This window comes from Macrobrachium rosenbergii, chromosome 3 (assembly GCF_040412425.1).
Source record: "Macrobrachium rosenbergii isolate ZJJX-2024 chromosome 3, ASM4041242v1, whole genome shotgun sequence".
Classification (NCBI taxonomy): domain Eukaryota; kingdom Metazoa; phylum Arthropoda; class Malacostraca; order Decapoda; family Palaemonidae; genus Macrobrachium; species Macrobrachium rosenbergii.
In genome coordinates, this window is record NC_089743.1 from 8,880,669 (window position 1) to 8,900,306 (window position 19,638).

Genomic DNA, 19,638 nt, shown 5'->3' on the forward strand with positions numbered 1-19,638 from the left:
CATGTCAAGTAAGTTCGAGTGATTTTCCGTTTTCAGTAAGAATGCAAATGATGACGGAGATTGGAATTTTATTGCAATTATCATTATTGTCTGAAGTAAATAAGAAAATATAAATTGTCAGTAAATATATTCTGAAGAGCGTTGCCGATGCATACGGCGGCATAAGAATTCTGTGGCGCAGTGAATTTAGAAGACAGAATTAAGTTGGAGGGGGTCCGCCGAAGTGTAGGACCTCTCCCATACTACCTCCTCTTACTTAACCCTCCCTTATATTCTCCCGCCCTATAATAGTCATGGTAGTGGGGGATTGGGGGAGGGGGGTGTTGAAGAGGTGCATATAGAGGGCGGCGGATATACGGTCTAGCCAGAGTACAAGGTACAGCACTTAAATCACCCGAAGACTCTCTCTCTCTCTCTCTCTCTCTCTCTCTCTCTCTCTCTCTCTCTCTCTCTCTCTCTCACACACACACACACACACTCAGGGTGTTATTTAAATAAAACATTACAGTGTTAGATTCAAAAATAGTTATTGCAAAACGCCCCGCTCTTGTTTTGTTTGGTGCACTGATTGTAGGAATATGTTGAATTTCTAAAAAAAAACGCACTTGCTCCAGGAGAATCAGTTGCAACATTCTCTCTCTCTCTCTCTCTCTCTCTCTCTCTCTCTCTCTCTCTCTCTCTCTCTCTCTTTCCTTGAAGGACCGACTGCTTGAGATGGCCAGATGGCCTTAGCTACAACAGCCTCTCTCTTGCCTCACAATTAAACATCAATCAACCCCAAAGGTAATGGTGTATTATGGCATATTACCACGACGGTGCTGGTGGCATGGTCGGTCGCAAGAGATACCTATCATATTTTTACATCGACTATTATCCTTTCCACGCAGGTAATAGCATCAACACACACATTTGTATGTATGTATGTATGTATCCGAAGTGTGTGTGCATGTTTGTATATAATCTTAAATATGCATAACCTAAATACATTTGCAAGACGATAAGATTAATAAAGTAATGTTGTATCTATGGTATAAATCTTGACATAGTCGTTCATATTTGTTGAATCAAGTCCTAGATATTGAGGGATACCCTCGCTCATTGTTCGGCAAGATTGCAAATAACAGTAATGGGAGTACCTCAGCTTTTTGACGAAATTGAAATTTTATGAAAATTATCATCCATTGTAATTGTTCGTTTACTTGTGAGAAACCGTCAGGTAAAAGACTTCATGTCACACAAGGAAATTTTGCGTCTTCCGTCGGGTATTGATAAAGAGAGACTTTATTTGTGAGAACCCATTTAGGAGCACTCTATTTAGTAGCTAGTACCGGCAGTTTGCAGTGCTGTTGGTCAGTATTTGAATCGATGCCTAACCTGGAAAGTCAGTCCTCACGACGCACACACACATTATATATGTATATATATTATATATATATATATATATATATATATATATATATATATATATATATATATATATATATATATATATATATATATATATATACACATACATATATATGTATATGGATACATACATATATATATATATATATATATATATATATATAAATATATATAAATAAACATAATATATATGTGTGTGTGTGTGTGTGTGTGTGTGTGTGTGTAGTACGAGAAGACACTTCACTACTAAAAAATTGGATAGTTATAATAAGAGACATAATTTTTAAAATTAGATAATCAACCAGCTCTCTCTACATGTATAATCACCACACACTATATATATATATATATATATATATATATATATATATATATATATATATATATATATATATATATATATATATATGTGTGTGTGTGTGTGTGTGTGTGTGTATATGTGTATATATATATATATACACATACATAATTTTTAAATGAGACAATCAAGCAGCTCTCTCTACATACAGGCAATCACACACACACACTATAATATATATATATATATATATATATATATATATATATATATATATATATACACATACATACACATTTCATGTGTATGCATACACATATTATATATATATATATATGTATATATATATATATATATATATATATATATATATATATATATATATATATATATATATATATATATATATATATATATATATATACATGTAATGTATGTTTATGTTTGCGTGTATGTAGAGATAGCTGTTTGATTTTCTTATTTTAAAAAATGGTGTCGCTTATTATGATTATCCAGGTTTGTTAGAAATGAAAATTGTCTTCTCGTGCTTGGGAAGAAAATGAGAATGTCAGTGCTGCTGAAGGGCCTTCGTTTGGAGTTCAGAGGAAATGCTCCTCGTGGAGTTGATTCGCTCAGTAACACAATGAAGTGGGTGTTTTGTAGATTAGTGTACTGTACTGTACTGCTCTTTCTCTCTCTCTCTCTCTCTCTCTCTCTCTCTCTCTCTCTCTCTCTCTCTCTCTCTCTCTCTCTCTCTCTCTCTCTCTCTCTCACCTACAGGTTCATAAATGAACGTGTATTTGGGAAGTACATGTACAGATAAGTATAGTGGAATATTGGGAGGTTTCATAGGGAAGAAAGAGGTTGGAATAGGCGCGCGGATAAAGAAGTATTGAACTGGGTAGCGGTGATAGGATATAAGTCTAGAAACTAAGAAGGGGTCATGAACATTAGGAAATGGGTGAAATGAGTTTCATGTTGGTAACCCAGTGCACGAGGCATAGATTCTCCCTATGCCCATTGAACGAAGTAGCACACGCTCACAGGTACTTTAAATACAGTGTACTAAAGCGGCATGCTGGCAATCATTACACAACCCTGGGCATATACTCTACTCCAATTCGCCTTGGCACAGAATCCTTTCTTTGAATTCATCAATGCATTGCAGTTGTGAATGGAGGAGTCACTGGATGTTGTGTATATATATATGTGTATGTGTTGTAGAAGTAGTAATAGAGTTAGAAAGACTCATGGGATGTGTAGAAAGAGCGAAAATGTGAAATTTTGCAGACTTTTTTTTAGATTTGGTTTTGCAAAATGAAAAACTGTAATAGTAATTGTATATGGCTGGGAAAAGAAGATTTAGAGAGTATATTTGAGCCTGAGTATGTACCCGGCTTGTTTGAAGACTATGAAAGGGTAGTTATGCATAGCAATAAAAACGAAGGTGGATGACATAATTTTGATAAAGAAGTAAGGCAGGGGATGACAACTGACAGGGGAAGGACAACGTAGATTTCGACAGTGTCACACAATGTGTGAGGTAGGGTTCGTGACTGGCAGTGGTCAGTGGCTTTGTACCTGGTGTGATTAAAACATAGTCTCAATAGAAGTATATTGTTTATCGACACTTCTTTAACACACATAGCAGAAGGTAGTGATATCTTGTTTCCGATTTGTTCTCACAGTAGTGGTAGTCAGGGATGTGACTGGCTCCTCCCCTAAAGCAAAATACTAAGATGTTTATATTGGACTGAAAGCACATTCTATCGCGTGAAATGACTGGAGACTTGAGAGTTGTCCCGCCTTGTCTTGTCTTGTCTTGTCTTGTCTTGTCTTGTCTTGCAGTGCTTTACGAACTATCGCCTGCTATGTATATGATTATCATCAACTCTCGAAGGTGGTTCTGGTATACAAACATTCCCACAACGACTAGAACATTATATAATATAATCTTGGTCAGTTCAGTCTACCTAGAAATCTGTCGAATTAACAGATTATTTAAAATTTCTAAGAAGATCATAAAAGTTATGTCTTTAAATACAATTAAATATATGAAAATTTCCCAGACATCTTAATAAACAATTATATTTTCAGTAATAAGCATCTATACAAAATTAACACATTTAAGTCAATTTCCTGAACGCTGCAGTAAGTGAAAGATTTCATCTGTTCTCAAAACTTCAACATAGAAAACAGTACTGGGGAGAACTGTACTAGAGAAAACCATTTCTTTCACATATTTCATACCTTGACCTACAGGCAAGGAGGAGAATGTATAGATTAAGTGCTTCTTAAAATGCAGTTATGTGAGAAGTTTGAAGGTATATGGCGAAAAGCATCATTTGACATACATGGACTAGAAAATACACAAGACTGAATTAGAGTCATTGTTAAGTGTTGAGGTCATGTGGTATAGAAGACAGGTCGTAGATGGGAGAATGACTGGTCTGGAATAGAAATGGGTCTGAGTTATATGTATGTTTCCATCCATGGTTGTCCTAAATCCTTTTAAATGGAGGTATTCAAAAATAGAACAGACGTCAGATATAAATGGAAAGTTGTAAAATAACGAAATGGGTTGTGAGTGAAGTGTGAATGGCTGTTTGTAAATAATACATCTCTGGCGGATGAATAAAAAAAAATATTGCTGAAAATAATGAAAAAATTTGAAAGTTGTAAATCTGAGCAAGACCCAGGCTACAAGGGTGGATGAAAACCAAGAAGATTGAGCAATGGCCGATAATATGAATGAGGGAAGAATGGCAGAGGATTAATTCCTACAGATACAGTCATTCTTGGTTAAATATGAGTGAGACACTTCGGAAAGATTTATTTGTATGTGCGTGTGCCTGTTTGTGTGTGAAGTATGAAATACATGTGAAGTAAAAATCATTACTCTTTAATCTTCAACTACAGTGGATCAATGATTTTGTGTTTTCATCCCACATTCTCTGTGAAAATATTTCTATTTCCCCCAGTAGGCTTATATATATATATATATATATATATATATATATATATATATATATATATATATATATATATATATATATATATATATATATATATATATATATATATATATATATATATATATATATATATATATATATATATATATATATATAAGTTTGTACATATTTTCTATCTTATGCAATTCCTATTGAAGTCTATATATATATATATATATATATATATATATATATATATATATATATATATATATATGCTATTTGGGCATATTTTCTATCTTATGCAATTCCTATTGAAGTCAATGGAAATGTTCGCAGATGCAGTACCATCTTTTTATCAAGACTTTGAATCAGTTTATAATACTTCTTTTTCTCTTCAGGAAAGCTTCTCAGAGATGAATCAGTTTATACTTCTTTTTCTCTTCAGGAAAGCTTCTCAGAGATGAGGACACATTATTCACATTTTTTTACATTTAAATGGAAGGAAACGTGAATAATTTTCCATACTCCTAAGAAGCTTGCTTGAAGAGAAAACGAAGTATAGACCGATTCAAAGTCTTGATAAGAAGATAGTATCAGCGAACAACTGTATAGACTTTAATAGAAATAAATTATTTATATATATATATATATATATATATATATATATATATATATATATATATATATATATATATATATATATATATATATATATATATCTATATATATATGTATATATATATATTTATATATATTTATATATATAATTTAGAATTTAAAATAGAAAAGTTAAAACATCTACTGTCACATCTGAACTTACCGGACACCATCTGATAGGTAACACAGTTTCAGTAGTATATTTTCTAGATATATTACCACAATTCCCCCAAGTTCGTAACCTGTACTGTAAACTTACCTTTCAGTTTTATAGATTTATCAAAAAAATAATCAGAATCATGGGGCTGATAAGTACAGAAGGCTGGTAAGCTGGTGTGTTACCATATATACATACACATGGATATATATATACATGCATACATTATATATGTACATATATATGTATATGTATGTGTGCATATGTACATATAATTACATACATACAGAAAAAACATCGATTGGAATTGGAGTAATAGGACCACATGTTATGGAGTTACTGATCTCTGTGTGATAAATGTGGGGTTCCAGGTTAGCGTAAGTGAGAATTATTAAGGTAAGGCAAAGGACAAGGAGAGAGATAGAAATTAAATGTATAGTTTGAGATTGCCAGACTTTATCACAGATATGACCCACAGAAAAGCAAGGAGCCACATACCAACATTCCAGAGTATTGTAGTACTGATAGAAATGGCAAAGAGAAGCATCTTAGATCATAATTTAAATAGATCTTAGGTTAAAGTAATGAGTTAGTTTTACACTGTCAATAGACTAGAAACCAGAGAGGTATTAAAGCTTAACTTTAAAGCAAATGAACTTTACAGTATACCAGTTCCTGGTAAAACCAGAAAAAATGTCTGAGACCAGCAGCATTGCATGTTTACAGTTCTGGAGAGGATTCAAATACATGTAGGTTAGAAGAACACCACTATTTTGCCTTGGATATGTAACATTAAGTGTTGCTACTTATGGATTCTGCTTTTGAATTGACCAATTGAACAAACATTTGAAATGATGCATTGCTCATTCTTCTTAGAAAGTGGTAGAGAGTAGCCAGTGTTATCAGTCTAGATTCCTTATTAAGTGTACCAATTTTGGGTATATTTGCTGATTTTAATTTTGGCAGAGTTATGATTCTTTATTCTCAGCTAAAATTCTGGGGACATGATGTCTATTATTTGATATTCTTTATAGTATTTCTATCACAAAATCCCAATTGTGTTTAAATTAGTATTAATGTGTACTCTATTTCCTGACCAACAATTTTTTTAACATAACCTGTTAATTAACATATATAGACATTGTATATACAGCTTAACAGTGCCTTAATATGAGTATGAAATTGAATTAAAATCAAGAATCTTTATGGATGTCTTTTAACTTGAAGAGAACATGGTGGAGTTCCAATAAATTTCTCTTTATTAATTGTGTAATTTAGACTTATGAATTCATATTTTCAGAATTTAACAAAATACAGTGAAACTGCAACCTGTGAATAAATTATGTAATGCACTATGTGATAGAAAAGGTAATTCTTTTAAAATATGTACGTAAATAAACCAAAGAACATTCACGAATTATAATTTAATTATACTGTAATTTTTGAGTGTAGCCAGCCACAAGAAAAGGATAAGATTCAAGTGATGGATCCTGTGTTGATAGAACGTTCATTGACGAATATCAGCATGTTTGTTACAAAACCACAACAATTTGGTCCCTGTTTTTTCTTCCATCCATTGGAAGTTTCTCTCTGGTGGTAGATCTTCAAAACTTGTGAATAAACAATTGAAAGACACTGAATAGAGCCATCATTATCACCACTCTTCCTGTGTCCACTTGTGTTTTGGGACTTGGTGTCATTCCTGCTTTAAAGATCACCACGGCGGCCTTGGTAGGGGAAGAGTTGGGTGTGATTGGAAGGCAGTGGTTAAAGGACCTCAGGAGAACGGCTCCTGTCATAGGCTGTTGGTCGGGCAGCCCCTGTGGAAGGCTGGCCCCACAGCCCCCCCAGGTAACAGCTGCCCCATGTAGCAGTACGACAGGCGGGGATGGCCGCACCCTTCAAAACATGTGTCGGGACGACATCTTCCATCAATACCCACACCCTGGTGAGGACAAAGATTGAAAAATTTCATCCACAAATATCTGAAACTGACGTGTATTGATCTCCAAAAAGTACCTCATTTATTTTTCAACTACTGTACTTAGCTTTGACAGAATGAAGAAAGCAACAGTTGCACAGTGAACCTACATGGGTGTAGCTGATGTGCCATTGTAAGCTAACTTTCTTGAGACAGTATAGCTTTTATGACAACTTAATAATAATTTTGGAATTTCACACACAGATGAATTTTATTAGATTGTATGTATTTATACTATGATATATGGCCAGTGGCCCTATAGGTGATTTTCTTTAGTGATAAAAGGAAATCCATATATTTGACGGATTCAAGCTTATTTTTATATTGTTTAAGTTAGCAACCCAGTATGCTGTCTATCAGTACCTTATTTTTGTTTTAACCATATATAATAATATGTAAATTTAACCAAGGTTCAAAATATTTATGTTTATTGGAAGGACTCTCCAGTTTAATAATTGTAAATAACCTCTGGTATTTTGTTGTGAGTATACTGTTATTTTCTGGATCTTTTTAATTCATAGCTACAATTTCAGGAGAATGCATTTCCTTTTGTTAATGTTAATGAAAATTAAAGTTTTTAGTATTTTTCTAGCTAGTTTTTTCTTTTTTCAGCACTGTTGATGATGGGAAGTGACCAGTATTGCCTCAAGTGGAACAATCACTGGACCAACCTGATCCGTGTCTTCAACTCCCTTCTGCAGTCTGAAACCTTTGTAGATGTAACGTTGGCATGTGAGGGGCGCCACTTGAAGGCCCACCGTTTGGTGTTGTCTGCCTGTTCCCCTTACTTTAAGGAGTTGTTGGTGGCTCATCCTGATAAACATCCCATAGTCATATTAAAAGATGTACGCTACTCAGAGTTGCGAACTCTCATTGAGTTTATATATAATGGGGAGGTATCAGTGGAACAGCATGATCTGGCTGCACTTTTGTGCACTGCTAGAGAGCTTCAGATAAAGGGTCTTGCAGACAACAGATTGCCTGGAGATCCCTCTCCATTACAGCCTCCACCTCCACCACCACCACCACCACCTCCTTTTACCAGGGATAGTGATGAATCCTCAAGTCATTTTACTACCACCACCACCACAACTTCTCCATCCACTAACACCACAAATTCTGCTACTCCACCAGCTCAATCCAATACCAAGAGTAGCAGCAAAAGTCCAAAGGGACCTGTGGGGTCAGAGGATAGACCTCCACCTCCTCTGCTAACAGCTTTACATCCAGATTTACCTGTATCTGCTTCCTCTTTACTCCCAGCGTTCCGCTCAAGACCACCATCACGTGATTCTTCCCCAGTCCATAAGAGACGAAGGCTGTCTACAGGTGGCAGCGATGAGGGATCTGAAACTTGTGAAACAAACAATGAGTCAGCACGACCAGACACACCAAATGGCCATGTATCATCCCAAGAACAAAACACTGAGCTCATCACAGCAGTAGCAGGACCATCTGGTCTAAGTCAAGCTGAAACTTGCAGTAGAGAGGTACATTATTGATATCCTTACAATGACTATAATTACCATAGCAAGTAGATACTGTATAATTGCACCCATTCCTTTAAAAGCAAAATGAGTGTTAAAAATGCTTCACTTTCCTTGAATTTTTTAAATGAAGTAAAAAATTTGTAGTTGAAGAAAACCATAAATTATCAAGGACTTCATAGTACCTGTTTTAAGAAATCTGACTTTACAGTAATTACTTTAAGAAATTTGCCTTTACAGTACTAACTTTAAGAATTATGGTTATCTTTATAGATTTATTGCATATGACCATAACACTGTTTAAGTTTTGCTTATTTTTGGAAGAATTTTTCCTATTGCTCATTTTTTTCAATTTAGTCCTTGGTCACAAAAAGGGTTTGAATCCAGTACATATTACAGAGAGTGAAGTAGCCTTTGCTTTCAGGATGCCGACCGGCCAGTACCGTCCATAACTAAAATATCCGGAGGCCAAACCACTATAACCCCTACTGAGCCCAGATCTTCTACCCACTCGGAGGAAGATAGTAATGATGATCGAGGACCCATGGTAAGTCGTGACTTTTTGTTTTGTAAGAGTTTGAGCCAGAGATTAATGCTTACTGTATTCAGTGCTGTGAATCCTATTTAGTTGTTTGATTAGGATGAATTTCAAAAAGTGCTGATTAAATATACAATCCTGTCTTATAAAACTCTACCAACAGTTAGGAATTTATTTTTCATTTAATATCCTACAAAAAACTGTGTTCCTGGCTACCTCTTAAGTAACTTGAGTTGTGCAGTACAGAATTCTTATGGATTTAAGAGTACCATATTTCAAAACATCTGTCTCTTTAAGCACAGCTTTGCTAGAGTATAAGTACAGTACTAATACTTCTGTAACCTTGTTTTCAATGTGATTTTTATGGCACTTAACCAGAGGTAAGGTAACTTACACTTGAAATTATGTTTGCCAAGAACTTAGGATGAAAGAATTGGGAGTAAATAATACATTGTACAACTGCAGACCTATAACTTTATGTGATACACGTCGGCCTTCCTCTTGCTAATACAGTATATAGTAGCTTGCTTCATGCAGCAAGTAGAATAATAATGCATATAATATGATTGCAATATACATACTGTACTCCTTAAAATTGTTAATGCAGATATGATACTATACAAAGCATCTAAGATAAAATAGTATAACATACAGTATATATATTGTTCCACTGTGTATAGTATGCTTTTGGAGTAAAGTATGCTGTTGGAGTGTATTTGTTTTTCATTCATTTTCAAAAATAGTCAAGTGTTGTTGGTGACATTCAATTTTAACTCACTCAAAATAATTTGTATTGTCTATTTAGGTAAAATGAAATTCTCCTTTGTTGCTGTATTTGATTCTAAGGATACTAGGAAACTCTATGTTGCAGATACACAGTACAATACCTCACTCTTGAGGTGCATAATTTTTCTGGCTTGGTAATTTATCACTTCTCTCACTTGAGTTATTTAGGTTTAGTATATATTATGTCTGTTTATTCTTGGTTACAAAGTTTTAAGAACTGCAGAAATATACAAGTTTTCTGCAGTGGAGTGTTTTGCATAAAGAATTTGTGCTGTATAAGTATAATAAACAATAATAGTTGGAAGAAAAAATAATTGGTGCAGTTGTCCTTTTTAAAGCAACCAGTGAATAATCTTAATATTTAAATGATTAAAACTGGAGCAAATATTAACAGCTGAATAAGTAGACAAAATTATGTATACTCTATGACCGGGTCTCATCTTCATGGTATGTACTGTACTGCCTACTGAAAGTTGTTTTAAATTTTTTAATAAAATTTTTGTCTTTTCTTTTAAGCCATGAAACATTGATCTACCTCTGGTTATATTTGCAGACAATCCAGTCACCTGAAGTGATCATAGAGGAAGGGGAGGTGGGTGTTGAATCTACCGGACCCCCATCTTCTGTACCTTCACCAACATTAACAGCAAGTGGCTTGAGTGGTGCCAGTCTTACTCCTGCAGGTCTTGCAGGCCCTCTAACCACTAGTGGACCTCTTCCTCCACAAGTAGCATTCCTGCAGCAAGCTTTGACCCTGGGTTATCATCCTTTACAGCATTACTTTCCTCCAGGAATTCTAGATCAACAACAGCACGCTGGAGTGTCACCACCCAAAGATTTAATGCACTTCCTTGATGTTATTAAAGCAATACCACCAGGGGCTAGGTTGCCCATGGGTTTAGGTGGTCCATCTGGGGTTGCAGGATCATCAGGTCTTGGGTTAGGATTGCCGGGTGTGGGGGCAGCAGCGGCAGCAGCAGCAGCAGTTGCATCAGTTGCTACATCAACAGCTGGTAGGGAGAAAAATGTAGGAGGGAGTATCACATGTCACATATGTGCGATGATTCTTCCTTCCCCCCACCACTTGGAGGAACACATAAGAATCCATGAGGAGGAAAAGCCGTACAAGTGTGATCAGTGTGGCCAGCGTTATAAATACCAGTCTGCTTTTCAACGTCATCAGGAGCAGAACCACACTGCTAAGCTACCTGGTGAGAAGCCATTCCGTTGTGATGTATGTGGTCAGTGTTTCAAGTATCACAAGAGTTTCGCTAAACATAGAACCAACCATGATGCTTTAGATCGAATCATGAAATCAGAGACTGAAGAGGGACGTCAAGTTCTGAAAAGTCTCCAAGAATCCTACCTCCATAGACTTCTTATAAATGAATCCTCAAAGAGTGAATCTGAAGCATCAATAACTTTAAAAGAAGAGTGCTTAGACCCACCCCCAGAGGAGGATGCCGATCGGCCGTCCACATCCCAGCCCCCTCCCACCACATTTGGTGCTGCCCTTCTTCAAGCAGTTAACCGTGAAAATGGCGTTAGAAAATATGAGGAGGGTGAAACTGAAGATGGTGAAATAGATGGAGAAGAGGAGGAAGGTGAAGTAGAAGAAGAAGAAAATAAAGGTAAATTTGTTTATTGTGTTAAGTGCAAGTTGACATTCCGTGACGTGGCCAGTTTTGAGGGCCATTGCCAGGGGTCAGCAGACTGTTCACTTGATACTTTACGTGAGGTACGTGTTAATGATGGGCCAGGTCTTTCATGTCCACCAAGTATAGCTTCTTCACCACAAGCTTCCCCTAGACAGTCACCAGGTTTTGCTTTTGCAGGACCTCCTCGCTCTCCCCTTCCAGCATCAACCCCATTGGCTTTACCCTCACCCCCTGCTACCACAACTCCTACTGGTGGCCTTCCTCCGTCCTCATCTATTGCATTCAGCACAGCCACCGCCAATATTACCACTATTACGCCCGGGACCAGTACTCCCCTGGCCCAAATAACTTATTCAAATTTGATTCACGGGGAGCCCTTATACTTCCGCAGCCACCTCTTCCTCCTGCTACAGATGCACGGGTTGATGAGGAACGCCCGTTCAAATGCCAGTTCTGTCAGAAGGGTTTCAAAGGGCGTGAAAACTTGAAACTTCACATTCGAACCCATACAGGAGAAAAGCCATACAACTGTGGAGTATGTGGAAAGGCTTTTGGAGGTCGCTCTGATATGAATCGTCATTTGCGTATTCACACTGGGGAAAAACCTTACCCATGCAAAGTGTGTGGAAAGAAGTTTGCCCGAGCTGATTACCTCTCCAAGCACATCACCACTCACCTTGGGATCCCATTTGCCAAGCCAGTGCATAGTTTGCAGCAAAGTCTTCAAAATTTAGAAAATATGCAAAACTTACAAAATCTACATAAGTTACAAAATAGCATGTCTACGAATGAATAATACCAAAATTTTCCCCAAATATTTAAAAATATAAATTTTATATATATATTTACATTCTTATAATAAATTAGTTAATATTGTAAGCACTTAAAGTGCCGCATCTGCTTGTAAAGCAGTAAAATCAAAGGTTTTGAACCAGTGACAGTAACTGTGTTACATACCTAGTTTTTTTCAAATTTAGTAGGTATTGATATTGTTGTCGTATTTCTTATTCTCTAAAGAGATTAAAATAAGTAGTTGCCAAGTTGCAGCAAGGGCGAGCAAGATGCAGGGCACACATTTGCAGCGTTGAGTATCCTTGTGATCTAGTCACTGCTTCACACCATGTATGATGTGCTCACCAACAATCGTTTTTCCAGCCCACGTATACCAGATATCTTTGTTATTATTGAGAATATTATCATTAATATTATCTTTTTATTAGTGTTATAGTGGAGCTATCGTGCTCCCTTCTCCCAATACAGTTTATATATACAATATATATATTTTTTTCTTTTCTGGTTGCTCAGTAATAAATACTGGGCTATGAGGCTGAGATCATAGTACAAGGTAGGTTAGTGTGGGCATGGGTTGTATCCAGTGCCCTGCAGTATTGCTCCCCCTTGTTCCCTCATACCAACTACACCACCTACATCACCCGGCCGCTTCCCAGTGCGACATGACTGCCAAAATCACCTCATGCCTACCTGCAGTCCCCCATTTTCTTTTTTATATTTTTCTCCTCTGATTCACAATTGGTTTTGTGATGTAAAGCACTGGCAGGGATTGACTTGATGTGAAAGTGCAGGTAAAACTAATGATGACATGAGGTTGCCCTGCCATGGTCAGTGTTAGGCAGTAGCTGTTCACTCAAGCCGCAAGTGTATAACTATGTACTGGACTATTTTGCTGTGGAGGTCTCGGTCCTTCTATACTGTCATTGTGGTCTGGTGTTGCGGAGGTTGCCCGACCCATTCCACCCACCTCAGGAGTACACTGTGGTGCTAGTATCCACATCCTGTGGGCACCTACCTGATTGCGTACCCCTACAATACCCTCCTCCATACAGACTGGAAATTACAAATGTTACCATAATGGAGAAGGTAATATCCTTATTGTATGGAGGGGTTTGCTAGATGAGTAATCATCATCAGTTAGGGCAATTGTGAGTGTGTAGGTGGGTAGTGGGTCGGGCTGGTGTTAGTTATAACAGTCTGGCTCTTGACATGCTGGCTGGACTCTAAACTGCTTGCTCGTAATGTTGTCTTATACATTAATAACATTGAGCATTTGTGCACTGAATGGAAAGTTGTTGACTAAGTCAATATCAAAGTGAAAGCTGAGCTTCTTAATGGCGTAAGTGACTGTTGATTTTTTGTACCATACCACAGATGTGTCCCTAGTGTTACTGATAGAAATTAGGAATATTGTAGGTGAGCCTAGCTCATTAAACTAGCTTTTATAGTCCTCCACTCGTTGTTTCGTGTGTGCATCACCAGTGACCGTAGAGGAGGCACGCGAGTCACAGCTCACACACCTAAGTTTTCCCTTCTTTTCCTCCTTCAAATCACTTTTCTTAGTTTGACACTATCCTTTCTTGTCTTTCAGTTATAAAACTATGTCATGTTTGACAGGGCTACATTTTCAGCCAAACTTTGCATTCGCACAACCTGGATGAAATTATAATGAGTATTCACTTGAAAGATAATGTACTGCAGTACTTTCCTTGAAGGATAAGCATACTATACAAGTTATAAGTAAAGCTACATACAATAGAGATTGTAGAATTGTAGTGCGTATGTAAAGCAGTTAGAAGTAAAGTTGAACGAACCAATGTCTGGCTGAGATTGTGGTTGTTGAGCCTTGGCTCTTGAAAGAGTGCAAGTTTTAGTGATGTAAGGTCAGCCAAGCTGCGACTAAGGACAGCATGTTAGGAGGAGCTACACCACATGCACACCTTGTTGGTCTGTGATATTGTGAAAAGCTTGTTGGGTTGCATAAGCAGTACACCCATGTCTCTTGTCCAGAAGGAAGTTTGTATTAGGCTGAGAATTCTATAGAATTCCTTTGTTAATGATGATTAATGTCTCCTGTTACCAAAATGAGTCATGTGATGACAGAAAGTTGATTGTTCTTTGTAGCATTTGAAATGCAAAATCACTTTTCCTAGTTACTGAAAGGTAGTTTTTTATTATTGTTTGTTTAATGAAGTGAGAATGGTATTTCCAATATTATAGAATGTGGCACCACAAATCTTCAGGCATCATTGCATCATGAAGAGAGGTGGTAATGTTTTCTCATTATTTTATTCTTTTAGTCATTATTAGGAAAGTACAATACTGTATAACAAAATGATGTTGGTTGCAGATCTCGACTAATTTTTCCCTGTAGTGGTAAGCTGGTGATAAGTAAAAGTGCCTTGCGACTTGTGATAAATTGTGGACGGATGGGCTCCCATGCCCTCTCACTTGAAAATAATTGCCAAGTTCCTGAATACATGGGGATCAATTACTGTAACTATTTTATTTTTCTGGCTTACTTTCTATGAAAAATCAACCATTTTCTTTTTCTTGGGATACTTCTTTGCTTTTTAAATTTATAGAACCTTGATTTTCCATAACCTTTTAGACACTTGGTGCTTGATGTATTGGTTGTGCCACATTCTTGAAGGCAATATAGAACTGGTGACATGAAAAGGTATTTTGTCACACGTGTAGGTATAATGTTTCCTAAAAAAGCAGAATCCTTCATGTTGTGAGGGTTAGATTATACTGTATACAGTATGTGAATCATTCTTTCTACTAGGGTTTTTTCTTGAGAGAAGAGACTCATAAACTCTCGGTCGTTCCATGACAGGTATAGCGAATGAGGCCATGAGGCATCAGTCAGGTTTAGCCACAGCCACAGCAGAGTGTAATATAACAGTTTAGCAACATTGATGTCTAGTGGTGTAACTACAATGGCAACTTTCTTGAAACTAATTTTGAGATTCAGTTAAATCTTAAAAATTTCTTGAATTTGGTCGTAATGAGTATTAAAAATATGTTTGTGCAGTCAGGCCACTGCTTACAGCATTAGTGGTTTGGTGAAGCTTTCATGTTCTGATACAGACATAGGCCTATTGGCATAGCCAAGAAACAGTAGAATGCTAAAGGAAGTTGTGTAAAGTGTAACTTTACCCATACAGCCAAGGATAAGCCACAGCAAACCCTCCACACTGTAACATAAGGCTGATGTGGCCGTCCCGGAAGCTGTCTTCAATCCAGGCAATTGGGACATCAGTAGGACCAACATTAGTCTCATTACTTTTTGTCTGAATATGATGATGATGATGGCCCAAGATATTGCAGTACTTGTTGTTCATTTTTAACTTTGATTACTCTGTTACCCTCCCTTCACCCTTCCCCCATCCCAGCGGACAAAGGAGGACTTTTATAGATGTCATGTTAACGGTGTCTTTGACAGCTCTTACAGTAGTCCAATCTGTGTGTGTGTAATGATGTCCCTCAGCACACTGGCCAAGTTCCTATTGATGTCTTAGTTTTTCCTGTTACGGTGTACAAATCAATTGGTGCAGATGCCTCCACAGCATCTGCATTTCTTACAAGCTCAAGAGCACACACAGCCACATTAATCTCCTTTTTTCTCATGTGCAAATGAACCATACTTAGGACTGCAGTTTGCAAACAATAGGTTCACAGTGACTTGTGTGTTAATGTCACGTCTGTCTATACGCTGCCCTCGTCATACATAGATTCCCTTTTGACAGCTTCTCGGGATGCCCCCATGAGGTGCAACAAACTCCACTTAATATGAGGACGCAACAGTGCCTCCACCATGTGTTCAAAACCAGTGTAGTTATTGCCACTCCTTCAACATGCTCCCCATGCAGGAAAATATTTTTTATTTTCTTAATACTGGAAAGGCTATTTAAGTATGGTCTCAAACTTGACCACAGTTACGTCTGGCATTGCATTTTCCAAAATTTATCACTTACATTCTGGGGTTTTTCTTAAGCAACATTTAACAAGGAAAAAAATACTCTTTGTTATGTTAAAGGTCTGCCAATGTTATTGTGAGAAACAGCCTGCACAGGGGTAGATTGTTTAAGGAATTGCAATTGCGTGCAAACTTGTACAATAGTTAGTTGACAGCCAAGGAGGTGACTCAAGGATCCCACTATCATCTCATGTTAAGTTAGACTTTTATTTTTTATTCAATCTGATATGATATGGACTACAGTATATTGTATTATATACAGAAATTTATAATAATTACATATTTGTGTATGTGAGTGTGTATGTAGTATGTATATGAATTGTATATTTATGAAAAAATTAGATCGTGTACTTTCTATACCTACAGTATACAAAGATGTATGTATGTTTTATGTGAAATGGTACCATTACATCCATGAGACAGTGAGTTGTAATGCCAAATTCAAATGAATGCTACAGACGAAAACTTAAATGTTCAAATTTACATGAGTAACAATGTTAAGGCATTTATAGTAATTCATTGGATTTGAGACTTCTGTAATGCATATTTTTCTATATGTATATGTATATATATATACTATAGTATATGTATACATACACAAACACATGCACACACATCCCGCCAGCCAAGATTAAAACTGCCGTCAATCAGCTGATGGTGTCGCTGTATTGAGTCACATCCACCTGCACCCGCCCCCATAGGTCTAGATCCGTGTCTAGTATTTATGATGCCCGTGTCTGTGTTAATCACCTGGTCCTGTGTTTCCACAGTAAACCAGTGTGTGTACAACGTGTCAGTTTTGTTTATTCTTATTTCCTCGTGTTGCTTCAGTGACCTATTCAGGATTTTTTTTACATTATTGATTCAGTAAGCACCAGTTCAGATTCTGATTCTCAAACTGTAGCAACCCATTTTTTAGTGTACTTGTAGACTGATCAAAAATTTTTAAAGTTTTAAGTGTCTGGTAGGACAGCGACCATGTTAGTATTAAGGTTCTAAACACTGTAATACTGTACTGTATTTGAAAATTATGGGAAACGATGTGTATCTCCTTTGTAATTATCTGTATGACTCATGAAAACTGTAGATAATGCATAGATTACATAAATTATATATTCATTGTACTGTATGATAGATGACCACATTAATCACTATTTTGGAAGCAAGTGCTACTGAGGGCTTCATTGTGTTCTTAAAGTTGTAGAGATTGCTCGTGTTAAATTTACTAGGGTAAAAGTTTTTAATTTATATGAAATGGATTGCAAATGTGCCAAAAGGCATTTATTATAGGCACTTGCATTTACACTTAATTTGTAATAAATGGTCTTTTGTGTATTTGTCTTTTTTACAATAATGATTAATTTATGAGTGAAATAATGGTGATCAGTCATGATTTTTTTTTTACCTAAAGTTAGTATGGTTGCTACAACTCAAATGCTGCTCACGAGCCGTGTCAGGTGCGGACAAAGGCTGTGTTCATGATTGTGACGTATTAAGCACTTTTGGGCATTTCCTGGGTATTTTGTGAAGGTTACTTTTCCTGTTAGATTTATATAGAAATAACCTTGCAGTTAAAGTGCCCAAGGTTCATTATTGTTAATATTGTCACATTTTAATGGAGTGTTTATCTAGACTGGAACCAGACTTTAATTCTGCCAGTAACAAAACGGCATTATTGTGTATTGCTTTTAAGATGAATTCAAAATGTAACAATTGTAACACTCTATTGTATGTGAACACAGAATAAATCTTACCTCACTGTCAAACTCCCAGTAACAGAGGCAAATTTATAGCCTGGCTAATGGACCCACTGCAGTATATGTTTATTTCACTTGAAATATTTTTCTTTAATTTGGGGGCAAATTGATACTGTATGCATAAAAGTTGATTATCTGTCATAACAGTTATAAAATGAGGATTGACAGAAAACAATGTCGTTTTTGAGAATCTTATCCATTGTCTGTTATTACTCAAACATTTTGGGTTATTGAACTGCAGCTGATGAAATGGCTCATGGGCAAAAGCCTCTGCCAGTAACCTGTGACCTGATACACCACCACAAAGATATATATATATGACATATATATATACAGATATATGTATTGATCTGAAAAGTCATTTGAAGGTTGTCGTCTCTTTAAATACATTTTCTTCACATAATTTACTTCACTTTTATCCAGTAATTTGTGAGGGTGTAGGCAGACTCATTAAATCCAACCATCACAGCAATTCTAATTGTACTGTTTATTGTCAGGTCGCCAACAACAAAGTATGTTCCTACATGGTACACTTTAGTGTGACTAAAAAGTGCCTCTTCTCCGTACTTTTCAAGTATTAATAAAGGCATCTTGTACACCTAAATATGTTAGTTTTAATTGCTATTACCTAATTTTCTTTATCTCAAGACTTCCATTTTTATAACTGATGGTTACTGGAAAGAAAATTTTGCTAAATTAACCACTGTAACATTCCTTTATTTACAGTGCAGAAAAATACAAAAGCCTTATTTAATTTGCTTCAACATGAGCATTTACTGTAGTCAATCACAGCACGCTGTTAATTGGAATTTCTTGCACTGCAGAGGAGAAATCACTTAAAAGATAAGTCAAACTGTAATGAGATTAGAAAAATTCCTAAACAACGGCTTATTTAAAAATGTAAAATGCTGAAAAGCAAGGTTTATAATCTACATTATAACAAACAGTAAGGTAAAACATCAACTTTCGTAAATCACCAAAACCTGATGACCCGTAAACGATACTTAGAGAATTCCAACAGTTCATTAAAGAATGTCAACCAGTTACAACTAACATGTAGACTTAACAGTAACATCAAGTTGGGGAACATTTGCTAGCACATCTTCAACCCATAAGGAAGTGTAATCTACGTACATGAAAATGTACCCTAGACTAAAACGGGCCTCAGCTATAAAGTTCCA

At 36.3% G+C, this 19,638-nt stretch overlaps 1 protein-coding gene across 1 annotated transcript in view; it reads left to right on the top strand.

Moving 5' to 3' along the window:
- Positions 1-19,061, top strand: part of LOC136852497 (broad-complex core protein isoforms 1/2/3/4/5-like) — a 333,447-nt gene extending 314,386 nt beyond the window's left edge. Inside the window, 4 exon segments of the mRNA XM_067127171.1 lie at positions 8,070-8,947; positions 9,369-9,491; positions 10,822-12,256; positions 12,259-19,061. Of these exon segments, the coding sequence (XP_066983272.1) occupies positions 8,070-8,947; positions 9,369-9,491; positions 10,822-12,256; positions 12,259-12,722 (2,900 nt within the window). The 3' untranslated portion in view covers positions 12,723-19,061.
- The last annotated feature ends 577 nt before the right edge of the window (positions 19,062-19,638 follow it).